General features: G+C 41.3%; 1 protein-coding gene across 2 annotated transcripts in view; it reads right to left on the bottom strand.

Moving 5' to 3' along the window:
* The window catches only part of STAG1 (STAG1 cohesin complex component), a 144,186-nt gene that overhangs the window by 23,735 nt on the left and 93,298 nt on the right, over positions 1–27,153 (bottom strand). For both annotated transcript variants that reach the window (XM_075570324.1, XM_075570325.1), the window contains exons 8-16: positions 24,777–24,928; positions 23,582–23,655; positions 22,170–22,293; positions 19,258–19,356; positions 16,347–16,426; positions 14,949–15,056; positions 13,339–13,453; positions 12,480–12,597; positions 2,382–2,485 (exon numbers count right to left, since the gene is read on the bottom strand). In XM_075570324.1, coding sequence (XP_075426439.1) covers positions 2,382–2,485; positions 12,480–12,597; positions 13,339–13,453; positions 14,949–15,056; positions 16,347–16,426; positions 19,258–19,356; positions 22,170–22,293; positions 23,582–23,655; positions 24,777–24,928 — 974 coding nt within the window. The remainder of the gene's footprint in view (positions 1–2,381; positions 2,486–12,479; positions 12,598–13,338; positions 13,454–14,948; positions 15,057–16,346; positions 16,427–19,257; positions 19,357–22,169; positions 22,294–23,581; positions 23,656–24,776; positions 24,929–27,153) is intronic.

Here is a 27,153-nt window from a genome sequence, read left to right as displayed (position 1 = left end):
CGGAGGGCAGTGATGAGGACGGCCTTCATCCTGGCAGGGGTATGGAGAACTTTTATTTACTTTATGCTGGCTGGATAATGTTTTCTATTTAATGGGCAAATGAGCTATTATCCATATCTGGATAATAGTAATTTTGCCCGTTATTGTACTGTATGTGTTGGGTGGGAGGGGAGGAGGGGGAGAAGGGTTGTTGTATTTTAAGGTTACTTGGGGGTAGAGGGATTGGGTGAAGGGGATAGTTGCCCCAAAGGTGGATGGTTATGCCTCTTGGGTAGCTAGCGAGAGGCCTTCACCTACACCCTGTACCCCCAACAAACCGGGTCCTCAGGGTTAAGACCTTCATTGCCTTATGAAGCTGAAATGAAGCTGTTTTTGAAGCGAAACTTCTTTGGTGGCAGCTATAGCGTTTTGATGGCGAAAATCTCGTTGCTTGTAACGAAAATGCGCAACGTCATGGCTGCGCATGCACAGAAGGGGCCGCCCGACTCCACCAATGCGCAGAATGGGCTGCACACACACCACTTACTAGAGGAATTCCAAGTGAGTATAAATATAGAAGTGCAAATAGCACATTTTTTAGAAATGCACCATTTATTATAAAAAAAGACAGAAGTGGAAAACATGCAAGGTGTGTACACAACATAAGAATTGTATATAGATTAATATAACATTAACTGCTAATGACTATTTAAAAAAAAAAAAAAATAACAGGGTACCGAGCACATGCGTTCTAAGTCAAAATTCTTTGCGTTCTGTCACTGAAATTGTGTTTTGATTTTTATGATTTACATTGAATGAAAGACTTGAGTAACGCCATTTAGATACTTTACACTTCAAAATATATATTTAGTTAACATAAGTCAATTATATCATGTTACATTTTAAGAACAGTGTACTGTAGTGGGGGGTCTCCGGAGCTGAACCGCATTGATTTCAGCCATGGGGACCCCCTGCTTCCCGAGTTACAGGCCTCGGTATGGGGTGCCGGAATCCCCCTGCAATGTGTAAATCTCCTGCGTCACGTGACCGGGAGATTTAAATGCATAGGACATAGCGGCACCCCATACCAGGGCCTGTAACTCAGGAAGCAGGGGTTCCCTGGACCTGAAATGATGCAGTTCAGCTTCGGAGACCACCTGCTACAGTACACTTATTAAAATATAAATAAAAAAACACTGCGATCGCCTGCGTTAGCTGTGCAGGGAGATGCAGCTCACTCTGTGCAGCTCTTACAGACTGCAAGCAGATTGCACGGGGGACAACTTTTAGACAGGCTGAGATACCATTGCTGCTGTCCCATACGGTATTGGTATTTTCCTACCTGACGGTTTGAGACTTGTGGAAATGGTTTCTGATTTTCTGAATACAGTGATAACACAAATGTCAAATCGTTCGATGGGGTTATGCTACACCATTCGAGATAGCAGCAATTTTAAATCGAAGCTACCTGAATAGGCCCCTTAAAATGGAATAGGGAAACTGCCCCCAGATGACATGCCTTCTGTGACCATATGGAGAGGGTTACTGCCAGAGTGGCAGCAGGGTGGCAACAAACGGTCCGTGGATGAGCTCCACACCCCAGTGCACCGTTGGCAGACTTCGGGCAGACTAAGAAACAAAAAAATAAATAAAATAAAAATGACCACATCCCGCCGGATGGTAGGACAGAGGAAAGCGGAAAACATGTACCTTTATACAATCCTGTTACAAGATCACTAACCTGTGTCGTACCTGTATCAAGAAGTGGCAAAAACCTATAGTGATACATAGTCATGGCGAATGCGAGAAAGCTACAGTATTGACAGTTTTTTTCAGCTCCGTCGCAAAGTCTCCTCCCTCCTCCCCCTCAAAATAATTCCCCGTCGTTGCCCTCATACCGTCAGCAAGCTCTCTCCACTGACCTTTAAATTCAATCTATAGTTACCTTATGAATGAATTAGCCTTGGATTCATGACTACTGCTTCTATTGCCAGAGATACAGCTACACTCCATAACATACAAATTAAAATATGTCTAGCACAATGGTGGAGAATAAAAAGTGTTTTTAAACCAAAGCTAAAATGTAACCCCTTAGTTGCCAGATGTACCTAAAATATGTTGCAAATGGATTACAAAAAGAAGACCGTTTTATGCTAAAAATTTAGTAGATCCAGAACGCACATCAAGGATCTTTGTTACTTTTATGTTCTTGGGATAGTCTCCCTCATAGTATAAGAACCCAGTGACATGCAGTGGTGTGACTGTGTGGGTGGCTGTCTCCGTGGCCTCATCATGCTAAGCACAGTAATCATACTAGACCTAATTCTTAACCGCTGTACTCACATGTGACTAACAAGTATGATGTAATAATGGACAAAAGGAAGGCTCAACTTTCAACTTACCCTCTTCCCGGTGCCTCTGCCCACAGGAGGGTGAGCTTCAGCAGCCTGTCGAATCGTACACACCATAAGTTCAATTAGGGCAGTCTCTTGTCGTTCAGACATCACTATTAAATGAGCACAGGGACCAGTCAATACAAGACCTTACTTAAAGGAACAGTCCCTCAGACCCAAACTGAACTAAGCACAGTAGCATGTCTAATGTGTTAAACAGATCTCAAAAAATATATAAAAGTAAATATAAAACATTTGATTTTAACTTGTAACATTTCCATAGTGAACTAAAGCTTGACGGTTTGTACAATCTTTATGTTATTTATTTGATGATCAGTCAGTCGTTCCTCAAAGTGACAGGTACATTTTGTATTGTGCTTGGTTTGCAAAGACTTAGGAAACCATTAAACAGATGACGATAAGGAGTGGAAATGCTTAAATTCAGTGTTCCCAGAGAAAAGCAAAACATTCATTTGACACAGAATACAGGTAAGAGTTTCTGAAAGGATGGCTGAAACTAAGACTATTGCACTGATAATTTGGGCCGCAGAACAACGTGGTGAGTACCCTCCAGTATGACAGTTTTACCTATAGAGAGACGTCATTGCTTTTTATTTTGGAGGGGATTCAAAGCAGCCAACCTCCCCCCCCCCCCCCCCCGACCCCCCAAAACACAATGACGCCCTAAAATAAACCAAGCGAGATTAGGCAGCCAATGAACAAGTGGCTAACAAAACTGGTAAATGGCTAAAAGTCCATTAAGTATCTAAACCTGACTGCTTTCCCGGTACCTACTGGCAGAACACAGCAATTTGCACTTTATATTAACTGCTTCCTGCGAGAGGGGACAAACACGCACGTGTGTGTTTGGGTAGCATCAGTTCTCCGTTACCCACCTCCCTCCCCCTATATGAGCAACTACCATATCCATGATTGTAAGGACAGAATAGCCAATCCTAAAGACAAGACTTTAAACAGACAGCATCCCTCACAGCTCAACACACGCAGCATGAAGCTCTACTGCCTGTAATAATCTGGGATTAAATCAGCGGCAGAATTATAGCTTCCAGCAAGTCCTGCTGCTAAATTAGGGGGATCAACCCTTACAATTCTAGGTTTTACCATTTGCCTACAGCATAGTGGTCCTGGGTCTTTATTTAATACACTAATGTCTGTTCTTTGTTTCAAAAGGCACTGAGCCTAAATAAATGGGATTCGGAGGCTTTTCTGCCATGGATAAGTAAAGTTTGCCTGGATCGCAGGTAGGTGGAGAGCATGTCTCCTTGCAGAAAAAAACAGGTCCAGCCAGAAAAACTTGCTGATAAAAACAGATTTATTATGGAACCACAAACAGCTTAGGCGTCAGAGACAAAGCAGAACTCTAACGCGTTTCACGCACTAGGCGCTTTATCAAAGAGAGAAGCAAGGACAGAACGAGACAAGGTTAGGTGTGTTAAGGAAGGGGGCCGAGATAGGTAAGTTACGGGTAAGAGAACGGATGTAATAATGGCCTAGAGATAGAAAGTAAAGGGGCGGATTAGAAGAAATAGAGCGATTGACAGAACAAGGGTAGGAAGTCGGGCACACCGTTCAAAAGTGGGGAGGAGCAGGCATTTAGCCCAATTCGACTAAAACAGTTAGCAGGATCGAGGGGGAAGGTAATGGAAGAAAACACACACTAAGTAGCCGTGGGAGATGGAAAGGGCACGGGGTAGGCAAGGCAACACTAAGTCTGAAGGGAAAGGATGGGGCAGGAGACAGCAGCATGCTAGGAACACTGGGCTGTGGGTTCACCTATAAAAGTCACATAGGTTTCGTTAGTCATGACACGTGAAGTGCGGGGCAGGGGTGGTAGGAGGTGACCTGCTTCAACGTCCGCATGGGCCACAGGCTAGGGATGAAGAGGGAAGCTCTTCAGGGCCCTAGTGGAACCCTTTGGGTCAGGATTCTTGGAGGGGACGTCACTCTCTCAAGCTAAGTCTGGACTTCCTGCGAGAAGAGCGGGAACCCAAAGGCGATGGTCTCGGCGTGAGGAAAAACTCGACAGGACGCCGAGAAATACTATGTTTCAAAATATGTTGTGTGGTGTTTATGTATCCTCCGGTTTTCCCCTTTGTGTGTCCCGCTCCCTGTGTTTCCTCAGGTGGGCGCGAAGTGATCTGGGACGCAAGAAAGCAGTACAGCTCCAGCAGAGGACTCGCTCCTCAGGAAAGAAACAGACTACGACAGAAAAGGCGATACATGTTCAGCAATGAGTAAGGAACTTCTGCTAATTTCCCACAACGTAAAGGGTTTTAATAGTCCAGCGAAACGCAGGGTTGCATTCAGAGATTATAAGCGTAAGGGGGCAGAAATTCTATTTTTGCAAGAAACACACTTCTCCCAGGGCAACTGTCCCAAGTATTTTGACAAAGATTTTAGGGTACACTTCCTCTCCTCCGCAAAGGTTAAAAATAAAATAAAAAAGGAGGGGTGGCCATCTTAATACACAACCGCATTCCGTTCACACCAGACAGAACATACAGTGACAATGAAGGTAGATACCTCATAGTGCGGGGCTCAATACGGGGACACCCACTAACCCTCGCAGCAATCTATGCCCCTAATGAGAGTGCCACAGACTTTTTTGACAAGTTTTTTTGCAAACTCAGCAAAGTGGCAAAAGGGAGCATTATTGTAGCGGGAGACCTGAATAGGGCACTGAATGAGGACCTAGACAGATGTTCGACCACTAACAAAACCCACAGACAGGACGTATTAACAATAAAAAGAGGACTAAAAGACTGCCAACTCCTCGATATATGGCGGGAGCAACACCAGGGAGTGCGGGAATACACTTTCTTCTCTCACCCACACAACAGCTACAGTAGGATAGATTACTTCTATGTGTCCAACAGAATGGTCCCCGGGGTCTCTCGTTCCGAGATCCATGATATTTCATGGTCTGACCACGCATCTATCGAGCTGCGATGCACAATAATACCACTAGACAGATCTAGAGCGAATTGGAAACTGAATGAGATCTTGCTGAAAATCCCGGATCTAGAGCGGGAAATAGGGGACAAGCTTAAAGAATATTTCAAGGAGAACGAGGGGAGTGTGGCTTCACACTCCACGCTGTGGGAGGCCCATAAGGCTACCCTCAGAGGAGTACTAATGAATTTGTCCACCAAAATAAAAAGGGAAAGAGAGTTTAAGATTAAAGAATTAGAAAAACAGCTAGCGGAGCTCTCATCCCTACACAAAGTGAATAAGAGCGATCACACATTGAAACAATTATTAGACACCAAAACGAAACTCAATCTCCTCCTCTCCTCTCAGGCTGAGAAGGAAATGGCCTGGTCTAAGTGGAAATTTTTTTAAAAAGTGAACAAGCCTGACACCTTACTTGCCAATAAGCTAAAAAATAAGCTTCCAAATTACCACATTCACGCTATTCGGAACCAAAAGGGCGATCTCACCTCCATTCCTGGGAAAATTGTAGAGGAGTTCAAAAAATATTATGAAAAGTTATATAATGGAGATAAGGTTGTCCACAACACTAAAACGGGAGAGGCGTTAAAGACTTTCCTACGAGAGGCGAAATTGCCGGTCTTGGGAAGAGCCGAGAGAAAGGCGCTCCAAACGGACTTTACGCTAGAGGAGCTTTCTGAGGTCATTAAAACATTAAAACCTGCCAAAGCACCAGGGCAAGGCGGCTTCTCCAACTTATGTTACAAGAAGTATACTAAAATACTAGCCCCCCACGTTAAAACTATTCAATGAAATTCTGGCAGGGGTCTCCTTACTAGCGCAAATGCTACAAGCCTCAATATCTGTGATCCACAAACCTGGAAAGGACCCGGCAGACTGCAAGAGCTACCGGCCCATTTCACTGATTAATTCGGATATTAAAATCTACTCCAAGCTTATAGCGAACAGGGTGGGTATTGTTCTTCCCAGGTTAATCAATGCGGATCAGGTGGGGTTTATCGGAGGTAGGCAAGCGGCAGACAACACCAGGAGAATCATTGTTTTGATTGATCTGGCTCAAAAGAAAAATATACAATCCATGGTGTTAAGTCTGGATGATGAGAAAGCCTTCGATAGAATAGACTGGCCCTTTCTAACAGCAACTATAGGAGCATTTGGCTTTGAAGGACGCCTCCTGCGGGCCATTCTCGCGCTATATGAGGGCCCTACAGCAAAAGTGAGACATCAGGGCTTTCCCTCAGACCAATTTCCAATAAGAAGCGGAACCAGGCAGGGGTGCCCGCTGTCGCCACTGCTGTTCGCCCTGTGTAGAGAACCCCTAGCGGCGCACATCAGAAATAGTCCAGACATTGCGGGAATCCCAATTGGAGAACAGGTGCACAAAGCCGCTCTATATGCAGATGATGTTATCCTAACACTATCCAAACGTCTCACGTCTCTGCCCAACGTATTTGGCATCTTAGGCAAATGTAACCAAATTTCGGGGTTTAAGATCAATCAGTCCAAATCCGAAGCCCTCAATATCAATTTACCTAAAGAAGTAGAAAAACTGATTGACCTCAACTTTAATTTTAAATGGCAAGCCTCCGCTATCAAATATTTAGGGGTATATCTTACAAGGGACTACAAAACGTTATATAAGGCAAACTTTCCCAGGGTGATTAAGACATTGGGGGAGGATCTCAGGACATGGATGAGGGGTAGTATTTCATGGATTGGGAGGATACATAGCGTGAAAATGAACCTCCTCCCAAAGATGTTATATCTTTTCCAGAGTCTACCTATACCATTGGTGCACTCTGACATCCTCTCCCTACAGTCACAAATCATGAAATTTATTTGGAATAAGAAAAACCCAAGAATTGCAAAGGGTATCTTGAAGCGACCCACTACAAGAGGAGGTTTAGCGGTGCCTTGCTTGTTGGCTTACTACAAAGCAGCCCAATTAGGGCAAATCCTCCAATGGCACACGGACCCAAGCTTACGGAGATGGGTAGAGTTGGAGAGGAATTGCTGTGCACCGATTGAACTCCAAAATTTAATCTGGCTACCCAAAAGAGGGGTATGCAAGATGGAAGTACCGCTACAGACCATGGTTAATTCATTAAGAGTTTGGGAGGCCACAAAATTTAGCTGCCATTTGACTACCAAAGGCTCACTGATGACACCAATTGCCGGCAATCCAGACTTTGCTCCAGGGTTGAATAGCAAGAACCTCTTAAATTGGATTCAAGCGGGGATAACCCGTCTTAAAGATTTGGAAGGTAGAAAATACATACAATCGTTTGAGCAAATTAAATCCTCTAAAGCTATCCCAAATAAAGAATTCTATCGATACCTTCAGATCAGAGATTTTTATAACAAAACCCCAATCAGACCGGCACGAACGAATTTTGAGCAGCTGTGTTCTAGAGCTACGGACACAAGGGGACTCACATCTAGAATGTACAGGGAAGTGATCTGTCCAGTGACGCCCAACGAAACCAGAATGTGTTACATTAGACACTGGGAATCAGACTTAGGCCGAGTCCACGGTCCCTGCTGGCGTGCTGAGGCGCGCTGAGGCGCAGGGAAAACGGGTGCTTTCCCTGGCCTTGCGGTTGCTTACCGCAAGCGCTCTCAGCAGCCGTCAGGGGGCGGTCCGGGGGCGGGCGCGTCACTGGCCGGGGGCGGGCCAGTGACGTCACGGAGCTGGTTCGCCCTCATTGGGCGAACCGCTCACGTGACCGGCCTGTCTCGCCGGCAAGCGGGGGAATTTTAAATTCCCCCAAGACCTGCGCTTCCGCAAGCGCGCGTAAGCGCAGGTGAGCCCCTACTAAAGCCGCTCTAATTGCAGCTGTAGGGGCTCAGTGCTGAGCGGGAGCGCGCCTCAGCGCGCTTCCGCCAGCAAGCACGTAACATGGCCGAGGCCTTAGGAGAGACTTTAGAGGACGAAGAGTGGGACAGAATTATCCATGCAGCATTAAAGAGTTCAATATGCACCACATTAAAGGAGAACGCATATTAAGTCCTTATGCGGTGGTATTATACCCCAACTCGATTATCTAAATCCATTAGGGGCAACTCCCCGCTTAGCCCTAGGCAGTGTGGGGAGGTAGCAGACTTGCGACAAATGCTGTGGTCTTGCACTAAAGTGGCCCCGATTTGGGAACTAATTAGAAATTGGATACAGCGGATTCTCGGTTTGGAGATCCCCATGGGTGTTCCTTTTGGGCAGACGGATCCAGGGCATGTCAAATGCGGCGCATAAATTGATCGCGCATTTTGCAACAGCCACAAGATGCGAGATCGCAGCATTATGGAAGCAACAGGAGATCCCAATTATCCCTAAGATCAGATACAGGATTTGGCATGTTTGCCGGATGGAACAATTAACAAGTTTAGTTAATGACACTGGCACAAATTTTCTAAAAGTCTGGGCACCGTGGCTGGCCCAGTTAGACATCCCAGGGATGGATGCTACCACAATATTTCAATGATAGTTCTAGATGCTGGCCCTTAAAGGAGAACGCAAGACGGCAAGACATAGCGACACAACGATAGAGGACAGCCCCAACCACAGAAGATAGTCAAGCGGACGGAGAGGAAGGCTCTGTCCCCAGGCAGTCACAGCAAACACAATCTATTAGGAATATACAACAAGAGTAGAGAACATAGAAGCATGGAGCCCTGATACCCTTCGCCCCCTCTCCCCCTTCCCGCCCCCGGTTCCCTTGTCTGTTACGTCTTGGTTTGTAGTAGCTTGTATTTCAGTTTCAGATGGAAAGTTGTTGTTGCTTGTTATAAAAATTGTAGTTTGGGGATGACACAATGGGCTGTGATACAATGTATGCACATGTAACTCCAATAAAAAAAAATTTAAGTTGGGGGGAAAAAAAAAAAAAAAAAGAGAAGCAAGAACCTCATTATGCTGAAAAATATATATGCTGCCAGGTAATCCGCCGGATGTCTACCATCACCTGTCCGTAATTAAGCCTCAGCTGAGTGAAAATCACCAGGTCCTGAAGTCTTGAATCTACCATAGACCTCCGTATAGGTGGAGTACCTGAGCATATTCAAATGTATACATAGACACTCCCCAAAGGTGACAGTTAAAAAGATACTGAAAAGAACAGTATCTACAATAAAATCATAACATCTCATAACATTTAAGCTGTAAGATGCTGCCATAACCTTATGCAGAATTAATAGTGTAGGATACATTGTACTTCAGTCAGTAAAAACTTTGAACATGCTGCATTTTGATACATTTCATTCCAATGCATTTGCATGGTAGCTGCACTGACTAAATATCTACCTGTATTTTTATATTATTCCAGGGGGGTGGGGGGGGGTAAACCCACACATGATCCACCAAAAGTGAATATACTCTCCCTATGAATACATAGATGGACATATAGAAGGGGAAACTAATCTATAATCAAACCTCTTAACACTTTAATAAATATATAAGGAAGATTACACTCATCCGTAGCTCACAGGATGATGGGGTGGGGGGGGGGGGGGGGGGAAGGACCAGAAGTGAGCGAGGATAGGAGGAAAGGATGAATGAAATAGGTTTGTACAAATTGATACTTGTCATATATCTGAATCCTTGGTCCTACTTTGCAACACTAGACATTCATTTTTCCTGCCATGGACAAGTGTTTTAACAGCATACGGAATATGGTGCCATAAATGTCATTTAAGACAAACTTCTCTCCAGAAAGTTGAAAGCATTTTGTAAGGTTCCGTTTCTCAAAATCCAATTGTGCCCAAGAAAGGACAAGTGTGGTCTAAATTGTTCTACTGTATAACATTTTAACAAGTAAAGAACATGTGGGACATTTTCTGCTGGGTAACAGATCAGTAGAAAGAAATGTGTAGTGTAATTTGCATGCCAGGCGAGACATCTACCTCTGAAGCAAGCTATAGAATTGTCATTAGAAGAACGTCTCAGTGGAAATCAAAGTTAAACCAGCTGAAGGCGACTACCAGAATATTAGACCCTATTTAAGATCAATTAATCAAACAAAATCTGCTGCAGAGTGAAACGTCTCTTAATTAACTAGGAATGTTTATTCTTATGACAGCTGAGCAATTGTGTCATTGAAAAGTATGAATACAAAGCAGCCACATCCAACCCGTTTCAAAATGATAAAAATGCACTGAAAACAGTTGTGTGCATGTTGTGTGGAAAATCAATCATCTTTAACATCTGCTTACACTGCAAATTAACAGCTGAGGATATGGAGAAAGCTGTCAGGCCATCAAGGTTTAACCTAACTGGCCTTAAGATTTTGATGGAAATAATCATTTTAGAAATAAATTAGCAAAAAAAAAAAAAAAACACTTTTAAATAGAGTCAAATGTTTAACACAAGGTTTAGTAATATGCAATTTTGTTGAAAGAAAAAAAAGATAATTTTCTACATTGAACTTCATGCAGAGTAGATTTCTTTTAGGCAAATATTGCATTAATCTTGCTGCCAAAATGCACCTAAGTTTAAACCCACAATTGCTTACTGTAATGGAAATAATGGGGGATATTAGGTGTTTTGGTCAATTTGGTGCTTCAGGGGTTAATATGGATACAGACGGATTTAAAAAATACAAAGAAAGGTTTTATGGCCCGTTAATCCTTTGCCAGGCTTAGTTTTAGGACAGATAGAATCTAGAGATAAGGGCATTTGTTTTGCCCCCCCCCCTCAGCCCCCAAAACTGGACACTTTTACAGGTACTCTCAAAGCATTCCTGAGATACCCCTGTGCGTCCCACATAGTTGGAGAACTTTATTAAAATGAAGAAATGATGGGTCTGACAGTAATTCATAAGAGTACGAATTAGAGATTTGTAATCGTTGCTAAGAGGCATTCAATAAGGCCAGACACTTGAGGTCTAGAATGTAGCCAGAGACAGATATCCATTTCTCACTGAAATGTAGGAGTTGGTCGAAATTAACCTTGTTACAGCCGTCTTAACTGCCTGAACCTATTGATATGACTCGCGTGTGTAAATATTAGGGCCACAAAGTTATGAGGTCTTTCATATATCTACCCTTTAAAACGTCAAAATGGAAGGATTTTTTCTAAGCCTTTAAACAGTCAACCTAGCAGCTGATTTCCAACAGGGGTGGGCTTATGTTGTTTCAACGGGAGAAGAATGGTATACAAGCTGTGCCCCAGTGTTCTAAAATAAGAATTCAACAGGTGTGTTTTGTGATCAAACACTTACATTTTCATCTTTCTACACCAGTGACCGCTCTGTGTGAAAACCTATGACATATGGTAACGTACTGTATAGGAATGTCAGTTTTATCCTGTTATTTTAAGAAACTAGTCTGCATTTATTGTAACTATGTTCTTGTAATAATTTTTCTGTAATCTAAGCACTGATATTAAATGGTTTAATATATATACTAAACCATTCCATTTAATAAGTAATACTTTGGGCTCTGCATAAACTGTTGCACGTGCTGTAGAGTAATTTACATATTCGGACCCATTTTGCTACAACAGATGTGTTTTAAGTGCATAGTTTTTTTCTATAATAAATAGGGACCTGAGACCATGGCAGATATATCTTAATTACATATTTTGCAAATTTCTTGGGAGGTTGCGGAGATAGCTATGATGGCAATTGAGTAAGAGGTTAATATTAACACACTGAAAGTGCCTTGCGGAAGAGAAAGGCGAGTTTTTCTAGAGTAGCTTTGTGCAGTAACCTTGGTTGCTAAGTCACGTGCTCACTTGCGTGCCATTTGAGACAGATTGTATATGGGGGTGGATTGATGGGTGATATTCTTCATTTGAGGGAACCTTTGTGAAGATCAAAAGTAGGCCAGTTTGCGAGCTGTGTATTAATCTTTGTCTCGTATTCAGTTCACGTGCTCACAGGTGTGCCATACGTGACACTTACCCTTAGTGCACAATGAAAACTAAACCTTGGGCCATTTCAACCTGCATTTTAAAACAAAGGCAGCTGACCATAGGCTCAGATATAGCTGCAAATGTAACTCGGGGAAAAGCTGAACAAGCATTGCCTTGCTTGGAGTGCATAGGAGCAGGTTTTGCTCTGTGAATGGGCTATACAAGACATTGAAATAGATAGAGAGTTCCACTGCTGTTTGGGCAACTAGACTATACAGATCAATTACCTTCCTCCCCTGGAACAGGTTCCTCCACCAGCAGTTCTGCCATACATTCCCAGTCTTTGAGCAGCTCTTGAGAGCTCTCCCACAAACTGTCCACCAAGTAGGCTGCATGTTCGTGCAACTGGGAGGAAATGCGAGACGTTACCCACAAGTTATTTGCAAACTTAAAACTGGACATCTGCAATGTCCGAAATGTTTATACATGTCGCAACACAATCTTCCCGAGACTTCCACATTTGAAAATGGGTATAGAAACACCTCACATAATAGGTCTTCAAAATATCACAACTTACAAGTAATCAGGTTTTTACCAGCTATAGTATTTAACTCAAGTCAATGAACCTGTTCCTGGTCCGAAAGGCCCGCAACGCTTTATATATCAGTGTTGCGGGCACAACTCTGGCACTGAAGGGAAACACAACAACTTGATGCATAGACTAGATAACCCATGCTATAATTAACAGAAAGCGAGATGTAGAATTGGAAATAATTAAAAAAAGGAAGGATACAATGATATACAGATATATACAGATTTATTTTCTCCGCGGCCAGAATTTTAGAGTGAAAATGTACACCAGTAAACCAGAGCAGCTGGGAACAATACGAGCAGCAGACAATGCAGCCACGGGGGCTTCAGGGAGACTAAATCAGGCTACATCTGTAAGTATTACAGGGTTCCATATAGAAACCCACAAACCCTTGTTTAGCCACCCATGTGTTATCTACCATTTTCCTGCACTGTCTCGGTGTCAGGATGAATGACAGTCCGGCGACGTCCCACGAACATGCGATTTGTTGCTTAACAACCAATAGCAACATGAATATACAAGTTCTAGTAAGGGTTAATTTCTTGTATTCTTACTTCACTCTCCAAAAAGAACAGCACCAGCATCCTAACAAGGTTTCCGTTGGGGCTATTTCTTCCTCTTCTCTTTGCCAAGGCCTCCTCTGCCTGAGGGTCATGCCTGTTAAATAACCTAAAGAGAAGGAGACTAAAACATGAGCCATCTAACCACAAAGTAGTCAGTTAAACAGAAAATCCACAAACCGCATACAAGAGCTAGGGTTGGGCAATATACCGGTACAATAGTAGTACCGTGGTATTACTTGGTGCCGGCTTGAGGGGCTGCAAGCGCAGCTTTGAAGTTGTCACGCATGTGGCATTTCTCAGAGCCGCCAGACTCACTCCCCACCTCTGATTGCAGAGAGGGAGGAGCGTCTGATAGCTCAGTCTGAGACCGCATTTGAGAGTTCGTGGGACTCTTAAACCAACCCCCCCCCCTTCCACCATATCCCCTCTTTCTCATTTCTTAACCCTTTCACTATATGGGAAAAAGAAAGGGAGGGAGCAGGGGGGAGAAGGGATGGTATATTTTTTCTACTTATCTGCAAGGCTGATGGATCCATATATTATGCAATCTCAATGTAAGGTTTTAAAAATGCATCCTACATGAACTTTAATAACATCATAGGTACTGGTGCCTGATGACTGCTGTCATCTAGTCTAGTGAAATGAAACAACTGCAGTATGTCAGGTCTGCTAAAGTTCAGACTTGAGTTTGCAATTTTAACCACCAAGTGACAGTGCAACAGAGCAATGGGATTAATGTTGCATAAGGTGATCAAGGCAGAACATGCTGCAAAAGCATTAGTGTGAAACCAGAAAACCCTTACAATACTGCAAACACTACTTTTTTGTTAGTGCTATTGACGCTTTCAGTTAAATATTTTGGCCAGAAAGCCGTCTCTCCCTCCATCCCACCCAAGAAGCCTATACGAGTTTAAACCATAAGGTTAGTAATTTTCCCGATGTGGATGTCCTGCTAATAAAAAAAGTCCTTCATAATTTTAAGTGTAAAAATGTATGATTTTCCTAAGCTCTATCTAGTGTTTGAATGTTGACCATTGATCGCAGTTGGCTCTAGGGAGAGCTTCATTTTAACCTCTTGGGCATTTAAGATTTCCAATGCTTATAGTACCTGAACGAAGCAATCGGATTTTCAAAATAAAGGCAGCGTTGGAAAGAGCAAAAAATCTTAAGATAAAAAAATAAATAAACCAACATGGATAAATCCACGTGGATTGCTGTTTTAAGATGCTTATGTCTGACATTGATAACTATAGCCCGCCCATAACGCTAACCCAATCACCTCTGTCCCATAGCTTTTCTCCTTCATGCTTATGGACCCATAATGTGATTCTAAACAAATCTAATTTGCCTGTGCGAGCTCCAGTTCAGCACCTATCAATATATCACAGAAGGGAACAGCCAGAGGAAATGTAACTCCTTTACCATGTCCCAGATCACCATTTTTACAAACATCACCACCTTCCCTCCCCTCCCCCCCAAATGTTCACATTTTACTAAACAAAGAAAAATTACATCATCCAGAAGAATCACTTTGGCATGTTTATAAGCTTTGGTTAAAAGAGGGTCGGCCCAATTAGCGAATAATTAAACCAAAATCATACTTTTTATGGAGGAATTCCCCGGCGGCTACAGCTACTGGTCGGTGCGCGGAATACACCAAGTGGTACACGTTCTCACAGTCTTCATTGGAGAGGGCCTCCTCACTCCCACTGAAAGTCAGAACCAAAAATGTAACTGGCTACTTCAGTTCCTCTTGCGACAAGGTCAAGTTTTGCTCTGCATGCAGCGTTCATGGGATCCCCAACTGAAACAGCCAAAAGATGGCTTAAAGTAGGAAATGATACGGGGACCGATTCCTATACAATATCTAACGTATTAAACACTGGTGAGCGATGTGCTTTGAACCGTATTTTAGAAAAACTAAAATTTGATAAAATGTTATAATATTTCTGCTCTTTAAACAGGAATGGCGAGGTCGTTCTGAAGTCTCTAATTTTAAATAAAAATAGGCCTGTTAGTGTGGAAATATAAAAAGTGGTGGAACTGTAGGTACAAATATAAAACCAGTGGCAAATCTGTATCCTTTCGTACCACCACCATCCACAGGAAACACCCCAAATCCAAAGAAATATGATCACTACATAGAAAATACTGAAACTTTTACTAGTTATAATTTGCACCTGTTATTAATACAAAGCAAAGATAACGAAGCAAATGTCAAATAGAGGTTACATTTTTTTTTAAACGCACCATTGAATGATTGCTACTTTTTAATGTAGAAAATCAGAACCCAAGTAAAAAAATTATTTAGCATTACCAAAAAACAAACAAAAAAAAAAAGCCATACAGGAAATTGCATGAGCACAAACTATTTTAGGGCTGTACATAGTTCTGTGATCTAATTTTAACAGACTGTAAAATTAAACCTCTCTACTAAGCATTGGGTTGATGACCTTTTAAACAGTGTCTGCCAATTCTTAAACTGACCGGAAATAGAAGGCTGGTTGGAAGATCAAGTCCGAAAGCTCTTTCCCCCACCCGAGAGAATTTGTACAAGGCTTAGAGACAGCCTTTTAAATATGCACAGTAGGTTGGTAAACTTTGGTTGCCCAGTATGCAAGTCATACATTTACCCATTTGAAAAAGGGCTTTCATCTGAACTTTAGAGGAATTTACGCATATCAACCCATTACCCCCCTCCCCCCACCACACAAGAGCTGGGTATGTCACAGAGGACATTACATCATTTAAAGAGCTGCCATCCACCTGCTTGCGTGATGCAGAACCGCCTGTATCTTTCCCGGTAGTCTCCCGGGAACTAAAGACTGAAATTAGAACAGTTCAGCTGGGAGACCCCCTACATTGCTTCAATGTTAAACAAAAAAAAAAAGGGAGGGTGGACGACTCCATCAGCTGTACAAATATGTTGCAGATGAATAGAGAAACATGTAGAAGATAACTGATAAAGCAGAGCCAATTCAATGGAGAATATTACTTACTGAAGAATCAGCGTGACCAGGCGAATTGCTTCCACGGCAACGTCGTATTCTTTATCCAGGGTCATAGAAACAATTCGATCCTTAAAAAAAAAAAAAAAAATGATCAAGTCAATGGAATGGGTTTCAAAAATATCTAGGGGAGGCGACATTTAATCCTGTGCCTCTTCACAACACATTGACACAGCAGTTGCATATGACCTGAATGTTGCCTGCCGGTTGTGATACTTTAACACTTTAAGCACCAGTGGATCAGGCACCCTCAACGCTAGCGATTTTAAACCGAAAGTCACGTTCAACTTCCGAAACTCCCTCCTGTCTGCTGGATCAGCACAGCACTGCAGGCCTCAAGTTAAGAGCACACGCGCAGGCAGCTCCCATAAAAACAAAAGCGAGTGAGGGGTGTGGGGGAAGAGGATTGTCCCCCAGAATTTCACAATCTAATTCTGGGGTTCCTTAACCATAAAAAAGTTGAAAACAACTGCTCTAGGCACTAAAAGGGGTTAATGAACCAACTTGGCTACAGGTGTAAAACTTTCATGGCCTCACAAGTCCCACGGTGTTCTCTGTGTAACTAGATCTCAGACTTGTGTAGATGGCTCTTTAAAATACAGTATAATCACTATTTGCACTTCCGTAAGACTATGCCGATTCAGTATAATTTCTATTTAGAAAACTATTGCGTAAATGGCTCAGTAAAGGAAGCTACTAAACTAGCAGCTTAGATATTTTGTGATCCAGTGACACTGAAATGCCTGCTGTTCGGTAAGGTACATTCTTTTAAAGTAACTAGCTTTTTGTAAAATGCTAGATAGCCTTAAATAACCAGTTAAACAATTTAAACATCTGATGCATTTCAGAAAATAAACTAGACTATTTGATTAACATTTTAAGCCTGAAGATCTGGTCTTTACAGGCATTATAACAGCACCCAATGTAGTATAGAGAACACAGATTTTCCTCTGTAATGATGCAACATATGTAGTTGCAGTAGCATCTGTAAATTCACATTTATTCCTAAAGACACAAGTTAAAATTATTACATTAAGCAAAATTGACCAAATAATTCAAATAAACCTCCAAGGTACCTCAATAAAAACATTGTAAATACGCAATATTTTTTGCAGCTTCTGACCAAATCTGTTCACGGGTTTGTCATCCCATAAGGATAAGAATTGTAATCTTTAAAGTGAATTGCGTGCTATTGTAGGGAGCCCCTAGAAACATACCTAGAGAACAAAATATGTCACCACAAAAGCAGGCGCAAGTGTTCGAAGCTAGGGCTGCTTCCTGATCAGATATGCTGGTGCCTAATGCTTTGTGTTCCAAGCAAACATGAGGATGTCCATTGGAGGGCGCCAGAATCCGCACCGTACGGCCATGTGAAAACAACAACCTTTGAAACCTTTCAAGTGACAGACACAACAATGCCTTTTATAAGCTAGTCTGTGTCGGCTTTGCAGTTATTGGTGCTAAACTCTCCTCTATTGGGAATACATTTTCATGTCACACCCACTTTAGCATGGAATTGTACACCACCTCTGAAACCTGCATGCCTTTCCAAAATCTAAAGGGCTCAAGGAGCAGGGTGTAGGGGTAAAGGCACTTTCTGAAGCAGGAGAACCCCGATCAAAAACATAAGCTGTCGGATCTTGGTCACACGAATTATAAACCTTAAGGGAACCCGTGATTGTAATATTGTTTGGGGCACACAAAGGACAATGACATCATCATTCTTTAGAACAGTTATTCCAAAAATGCTTTCAAGACCTCACACATTTAAATAAAACATAAAACTCAAGGTTACAAAAGCACATGGTCTCGAAACCCATAAAGAACTCATGTTGGTCCAACGAACAGACCATTCGGCAGCTGCAACTGAACTTGGCGTTTCATGCAATGAAAAGCACACCAGCCAACAAAACCGGGCTGAAGCTTCGGCGTTGTGAGGCAACCTAAGTGGTATCTAAAAACGGAAAACAGTCACCCATACATATGAAACTGGTAGCAACGCAACAACTACATGTGGAGTTCAAGTAGACATTCTTCAAAAAGCCAGATGCTCTGGGCGACAAAGTTATTTTACGGGTCAACTTAAATCTACGGACATATGTCTACTACTTAAGCCTGGCAAAAGTAGGTGTGGGAAACTAGTTTTTTTGCATAGTGCCGAAGAATTGGAATCTTATTTGAAAGACGGTTTTAAAAAAAGTTCTGTTAAACAAAATTCTATCATCAAAATATGATCCTTGGTACATGGCTTTAGTCACGTCACAGGCAATGTTTTGTACATGACTAATTGGGGGTATAGAGACCATAGGTATGGTTGTCAGGGAAAAAACTGACAAGCAGATGAAAGCAGAATTTTGACCAATAGCTTAAGCATCCTCTGCATGGTCAGTGGAGTATAAATACTTTAAATTAATGTAAAATGGCTCTATCCTAATCCCAAAAGAAATAGCAGGCATCTTTTATTTAACTTTATAGCTGTCACTCATTAAAAACACCACGGTCTGCAACAAATTTAACACAATGGCTTCTTGCACCTTCATATAGCAAGGTATGGCAGTGCAGTAACAATATCTACCTAGTGTGGTGCACTATAATGGAATAGCAAAGAGGTACCAGGTGTACATATATATGTGCACATACACTATGAAACTTTGTGTGTCTACGTTTTAGTCCTTACAATTATTGCACATTCAACCATATTGCTAAAGGGTTTTTTCCATCTTTATTTAACCAGTTTATGAATGTAATTTGGCACTTTAATAACCTCTTTAGGAGGTTACACGTCATCTATTTTGGTAGAGTACTGTTCAAAACATGACAAAGTAAAAAGTTTTCTTCTAAGGATATTCATTAATTTACTGAATGGTAGTGACTGTTCCTGGGTTTAAATTGTCCATCCTACCTTGAATCTGTTGGTGAAGAGTTCCAGTTTGGGGAACAGTTCTCTGTTGGTGTAGAGACTCTGTAGGGCTTTCAGGCATTTCAGCCTCACTTCACCTTGCTAAAAATAAACAGGTTCAGTTGGGCAAAACAACTTTTTTTTAGACTTCACAAGAAACAATTCTAATATCTCAAAGGGACAATTTTATGGTATATTAAAACGGAGTCCCTTTCTACACTACAATTGTCAATCTGTTAAATGCCAGAGCATGAAAGGTTTATTTTGTGTGCTCCCCGTTATCTAACCCAGGGGTGCTCAACTCCAGTCCTCAAGCCCTCCCCCCACCAAGTCTTCAACTGAGCCTCTGATTGAGCCACCTGTGCTGAAGCTTGGGTACCCAGATAACCAGACACGTTTGGTCAGGGGCCGTAAGGACTGGAGTTGAACACCCCTGCTCTAACCCACATTAATAACCATTACAATAGCTTATTCACAATTGAAGTGTCTCCAATTGTGCTTGGAGGGGGACATAGGGGGTTGAATAATGGGATTAAAATCTATACATTATATAAATCGAGCCCAAATGTATTTAGGATCTTCACAAAATTAAATATGAAGGACCCAAGGGGACAGTACTGCAAGTTTCAGTACTTTGAACAGTTTGTGATACTTAAAATTAAATTCAATTGTTTACCAATTACAATTTAGATTAGCATCTAAAGTAGGTATGCATCACACTGGTCTCTCTACAATTAATTCAGTCCAAGTTTTCAAAAGCACTGAATTTAATCTATGTAAGATTTTTTTTTTATGTAGGAATTTGTATACTTTGTGGTTGATACACACATTCTGGCACCACAGCGTTTAGAACAGCTGCATGATCAAGGCCCAAAATATGACAGAAGATTGCACAACTACATTTTTCGCTTGCACAAATATTTTCCAACTAACCTACAAAAAAGGTCACATTTATATTAGGAGGTGATAAAATCTCATGCAGAAATGTGAAATATGCAGTCATGTATGACTATACCCAAATATTCAGAGACTCATCTAATTTTAATGGGAGTATAGTAGAATTGGGCAATATACCAATTTGAATATATGATCATAATATTGCAATTAAAAATAATAAGTCTATTTACATTTTATATTACCGTGATATCGGTCAGTCACCCATGGGTGTCATTGACGTTTCAGGGATTGGTAGTTCGGTAGTAACAAGCGGTTTAAGATGCGGCAGCCTCATAGAAGGCAGATCTGCCAATGTAAAAGGGATCTCGGCATCCTTCACTACACCCCTCAAAGATAGCGCAACTCTGTCCCCAGAAAGTCAATTTCCCCCTGTCCTCTAAATCTCTACCCCCCCACTTCTAGTGTTGAGTGATGGGCAGGGCGTATTAATGTATTTTTAAATTAATCAATAAAACATAACTTGTAATAAATATTAAAACTAAATACAATCTAAATATTTTTTTATTAGTTGAAAATACTCATTTTATTAAACAAATATTTAACATAGCTATTCATGATCAATACTACTATGATTCCGCACTAGAAAATGATATCGAACGGCTTCACCACGCCTAAAGAACATACCATAAGCTTATAAACATCTGCAGCAGGTTCAAAAGCTAGTCTATGATTATACAGTGTGCCTCATCAGATCAGCTACTGCAAGGTTTAAACTTCCCATCTAACAGATCTACTGGACACCTAACAAGCTCCTATTGAACCCCCAAAATAACCACAACATATATATAAGCATATGAGTGTCACAGAGGAATATATATTGCCATGCTCAGTAGCACTCCTCTGTGACACTCCTATGCTTATATATATGTTGTGGTTTTTTTGGGGGTTCAATAGGAGCTTGTTAGGTGTCCAGTATGTTTTACAATTGTTGTTCAGCTAGTCATGGCTGATTGGAGGGTGGCAACCTCATACCTAATTGTAGCTCACCCCCTCCCACATTTAAATGGTTAAGGGCTCACTCCATAGCATCTTCCACTCAGGGGAACTTGCATGCTTGCAGTATGGTTGTGACAACTCTAATACAGGCATACCCCGCATTAACGTACGCAATGGGACCGGAGCATGTATGTAAAGTGAAAATGTACTTAAAGTGAAGCACTACCTTTTCCCCACTTATCGATGCATGTACTGTACTGCAATCGTCATATACGTGCATAACTGATGTAAATAAAACATGTGTAACAGGCTCTATAGTCTCCACACTTGCGTACAGCTTCGGTACAGGGTATTGCTGTTCAGGACGTGCTGACAGGCGCATGCGTGAGCTGCCATTTGCCTATTGAGAGATGTGTACTTACTCGCGAGTGTACTTAAAGTGAGTGTCCTTAAAGCGGGGTATGCCTGTACAGAGTGCTTTTCCTGGTAATGTACAGGTTAATAAAATCTTCAGACTTAGAACTTTGCAACTAATATTGACAGATTTACTATAAATCATTCTTCCTGTTATTACACAGGTTATTAAGAATTTATATTAGCGTTAGGGACCCCTGAATTGTGGTCTGCCGTGCAGTTGGCTCAGGGGCTTACAACAATTTTGGCCAAAAATGTTAAACTAAAAGACCATTTTACTTAATAGATATTTATACATATATATTTAGGCACTGTACCGTGTATGAGTTTCACTGGATATGCTAAAACTGAGCTTTGTCTGTGTTTTATGTTCTGTCTCTGGTTTTAAACATCTAACAGATCACCAAGAAAGAGGAGCCAGACCTCTAAAACTACAACATCGAAGCAAGTCACAAAGAACATTGAGTAGTCCAAGTAATGTAATTGGGACAGTTACGACCCAACCAATAATAAAGTTGGGACGGTGTACAAATATACGAGACTGCGTGTGTGCGTGCACAAACATATACATGCACACATTTGGTCAATAGGTATCTTTATTCACTCACCCGATCATGCAGAGTCCAGCCCACATACTTCAAGTAGCTGTCATTCAGGAAAGCATCACTGTACATTTTCATCCAAACACCTATTTCTTCAATGCAGATTGCTCGGATCTCAGCAATAGCATCCCTTCAGGAAATTTAAACAAAGAACACATTAATAACTGTTTATATAGCGCTTTCCTCCCAATGAGACAAAAAGCACTTCAGTTACAAAAAGAAAACATTTAAAGTTATAAAAAAAAAACAAAGGAAAGATACAATACAGGATGGAACGGTACTGTAGTAATTAAATGCTGGACAGGTTGTGGTTAATTAAAGGCCTGGGTAAACAGGTAGTTCTTGAGCCTATTTTTATAGATTTCCAGAGAGGGGGCCTCAACTTGTACGAGGCAGATTGTTACAAAGACTGGGAGCAGCGTGGGTCAAAGCTCGAGCTCAAAGTCGTCAAGGAGATTCTGGGAACTGTTAGGAGTTCATCTGCAGATCAAAGTGAGCGAACAGGAGTATAGGGAACTAGAAGCTCTTTTAGATAGCTGGGACACTGGTCATCTAGTGCTTTGAATATCAACAAGCCAATCTTGACATAAAATCCGTCATTTTAGAATGCAGCAAGGTCAGCGAACGGAGAACAGGTGTCATGTGGCAAAAACAGGTCTGATTCGTTAGCAACCTGGCCGCAGAATAATGCACCAGCTGCAGGCGGCGCAGCTCTTTTTTCGCAAGACCCATGTGGAGTGCATTGCAGTAACCCAGGCGTGAGTACACAAAGGCATGGACAAACATAGTAAGATCCTCAGGGGTGGGGCGAGAATCAAGTGCTTAATCCTGGCTATGTTCCTTATGTGGAAGAATTAAGATGTGATAACAGCCAACACCTGATGTTTAAGGGTCAAGTCACAGTCAAGGACAACACCAAGATTACGCACGTGGACAGAGTTTAGCAACTGGGAACCCCCAAGCTTAAGGCCAATTGGATGACCTAACTACAGACTTTTTTTCTGACTATCCACCAGGAGAACTTCTGTCTCATCAGGATTTAACCTCAACCAAAATGGCACTGATCCACTCTAGGAGCCCAGATAAACATCTACGGAAGACTGATAATGGGTCCTTAGTGCCTGGTGCAAATGACAAGTAGAGTTGAGTGTCATCTGCCTAGCAGTGATAACCCAGGCCATGCCGCCTGATGATGTCACCCAGTAGCAACATGTAGTGAGCAAACTAAACACTTCAGTCAATTTGTGTTCTGATCAAAAATACACAAGAAAGATCATATCAAAAAGCATAGTAATCGCCAATGTCAATAATTCCATAATTATTTCAAAAGCAGATGTGCAACTAATATCCAGCCTGAAAAATAAAAATTATTCTATGCAAATTGGAAAAATTTGATTCAGGACAAAAAACATTCTTACCTGTATCTGTGAACAAAGATCCCTTTGAAAATAGAATTCATCATATTTTCAATCTCATCTTGGTTTTCTTGCAGCTGCAAATAAAAAGCCGCACTCATCAGTAAAAAAGGTGAACTATGACCTTGTCTATAACCAGTTCTAAAAGTACAATGATGCATCAATACTAGCAAATCCATCTTAAATGCCTGCAGACACACAATCACTACAGTATTTTGTTCCCACATACAATCATCGGTATAACGCTAAACTAACAAAATAATTGTTGCGTACTCCTCATAAAATGCTTCAAAATCTTTGTGGAAAGTACAGTATGTTGATCATTGGGGAGTACAGAATAAGAGTCTCTTACACACCCCTCCACCCAAAGTATTTTTTTTTTTTTTTTTAAAGTAAAACCGATTATATTGGTAACCAAGAAAGTAAAAATGATGCACCAATTTCAAAGAGCATAAAAGGCAATTGAAGCAATAACCATGCCAGTGCATTAACAATACAGACTTCTTTAAGCCCTTGGATATAATCCAGATGTCGTCAAATATTAGAGCAAGACCATTGCATAAATAAGTGCAACCTGTGACATATGCTCTTTATTCCAGAGAGAACAAGCAGATCAAACTGCACACCTAAAGCTTCTGCTAGTGTTACCAAAAGCCGGAATCATTTTAGGGATTAGTCTCTTTTTTTTTTTTTTTTTAAACTCCATCTCCATGGCTAAAATCACCTTCGGCACTTCCTGATCATGTGATGGCTCCGGGGTATCACGCCATTCTGGCGAGTGTCCTCACCTTCTGCGGTTGGAGCACTAATTGCACTCTATCCTTAGAAAATTAGCATAGTGCCATGGTGTACATAACTGTACAAGGTACGTTTATCGGGTCCAAGGCGTGCAGACCCTACACTGTACGAACATAGGGAACTAAAAGTTATTAATCTGAGCAACCAGCTCTAAACGCATATTGTCTAACAGAGCTGACATTGGATGAAGCACTGCACACTTCATTTTGAGTCTCTGCGCCGATACATTTAAAATCTAACTTTGGCACCCAAAGCAGAGTGTGACTTGCCCGAAATCACAGGATATGCAGATAGTAGGTAAGAAAACTGTGTTTGAAATCCCAGTAAGTAAAATAATATTTATTAACATGCCTAAACTTAATTAAAAACAAACTCCTAAACAAAAAGGAAACATTGTTACCTCTTTCCGTTTTTGCAGCAGCAGTTCCAACCTGTCGTTGGCACGCTTGCCAATCATCTTATTTCTTTCCGTTTCGTACTGTCGCTGAGTGTTGTCCTGGTGAATGCTCAGGTTTAAAGCTACGTTGACAAGGGCAGTCATCAGCTTCATGGCTATTAAAAAAAAAGGATCAGTATGGAGGTAAAACTCTGTTTTCTACTTATCATTTAAGAATATTGGGACAAGGACTGTGATGCGAAATCTGAAATCTCACAAAATGCTTTCCTAAGGCCGCGCGTATAGTGCCCGCAACGGGCGACGCGATGGGTGATGGGTGATTCCACCTGTCGCCGCTAGCGAAAGTTATATTTCACTTTGCGGAAGCGCGGGCTTACTGGCATTTGATTGGTTAGGGGGCTGCCAAATAAGGCGACAGCCCTTGAAAAATCAAATATAGCCAGCTTCCAAAATCCGCGACGCCGCTCCATCGCATTGTCACGCTTACTATAAGTGCACACGGCGGCAATGCATTTGTTTTTGGTCGCCGTCGCGGACACTATACGCACGGTCTTAAAGTGCTTTCTCCTTAAACTAGACGTTTTATCACTCTTGTTTTTGCATATCATTTATTGTTATAGTCGCAGCTTGTCAATATTTTGGGGCAATATCAATCCAGATGTGGCTTAGTTTGAAATACAATTTGTTCAAATTTCACTTTGATTTTTCACAACATACTATTTTCAAACGCTGGCAAATGGAGCAGCAAAACTGAGCCTGTAGTGTTTAAAAGTCAACAGTGGGAGAATTTGAATCCAAAGATAAGTTGCTACAGACACTGAAAAGATGAAAGGGCATATTCTGTAAATCAGAAACAAAACCAGCATCTTATAAGAAATCTAATTTTCTAAAGTTACAAAGCTTACCAGTGTGGGGCAGCAGCCTAAAGATATTCATAACTACTGTACAAATTGCCCCAAATAATGCAAGGCAGTCCGTTTCATCAAGGATTGTATGTCAGTTCAGAATACAAAAAAACCTGCTGGTGTGAATTTAAACAGGAGCCTTGAAATACTACAATAAAAAAGCAACTTGATTGAGAAATCTATTTATATCAAATAAACATTCATAGAAAGTTATCGCAGCGATAGAAGTAGGAGTGCAAAAAAGGGAATACAATAGGTTTTAATTTGTTGATCCAGGTAGTGTTATTTCTGAGAGAAATTGTGCCACTAAATTTTTTTTTTTTAGGAACTGCTTTAAGGTATAACAAAGTATCAGACTAAACAAGAGACCCGCACAGTGCATCACACCAACACCCGCCTTCGTAATCAACATCTTAAAATTGCAGACCATTTTTATTAAAAGGATACATTTTGTAAGCGTTTGAAACATCAAGTCGCTAGATGGGAATTCCACTAATGTATATTTTAGTGGCAAAACATGAAAAAATGCTATTTTTTTTACATTAAATCAATCTGTATTAGATAATATAGTCTGCATTGTATTAACTCTTAATGCCATTTTTAAACGTAATGATAATCCTGTGGTTGCAAAAGCAACGATTTATAAAGTCATATCCACATCCTATTTTGAAACAGGCTCACACCTTTTTGAGCTCTGTGCTTTGGCAACAAAGTATCACAAATAGATCTGTTGCCGTGTTCCTAACCACAGACTATTACTCTTAAAGCTGTAACAATAACGTGATATATATGTATACACAACAAATATAATTTTACATAGTTGCAGCATTTCATTGACTGCAGCACAGGCAGAAGGCGGCCATTTCGTTAGGCACACAATCCGCATTGTTTTATAAATTTATAATTAGGAGCACCAGCCGATTGCTAGTTTAGGTAACAATGTAGAAATATACATCACATGCTTTACATATAAAAATAACTCCCAAAAAAGGGGGTTGGGGAAAATGTAGTATTGCTGTTTTACATCGCCTTGCACATGTTATCTAGTGGTTTCTGTTTTAATGAAAGACGCAAGCATACTATACATTAGAAACAAAGTTACTAGTAAAATCGGACATTAGATTTGATTTATAGAAAACACCCACATATGCCATTTGTAATGAAATTGTCCCTAGCAAACGGTCAGTGCAATATTGTTCGCAAAACCAAGTATTCATTTACGCCTCTCACTGGCCTAAAAACTGAAAGTAACTGTCAAGTGCCAGAGGGATTGACTTATCAAATACAGTAAAGATCAATCAGATTTAAGAACTATATATAAAGGGAAAGGGGAAGGGGATAACCTTTTCTCAGCTTCTATCAGCAGTAGATATGTGCTTACTGATTTGTTGCGTCTGAATTTAGCTACTCAAGTGGGCTTCAATATATAGTCTGCCTGTCTCAAATCCCATATGCTCAATGTTCATAATGTAGCC

This window comes from Ascaphus truei, chromosome 14, assembly GCF_040206685.1.
Source record: "Ascaphus truei isolate aAscTru1 chromosome 14, aAscTru1.hap1, whole genome shotgun sequence".
In the NCBI taxonomy this organism is placed as follows: Eukaryota; Metazoa; Chordata; class Amphibia; order Anura; family Ascaphidae; genus Ascaphus; species Ascaphus truei.
Note: the sequence above shows the minus strand (reverse complement) of the source record. Positions and strands in the feature narration are given on the sequence as shown.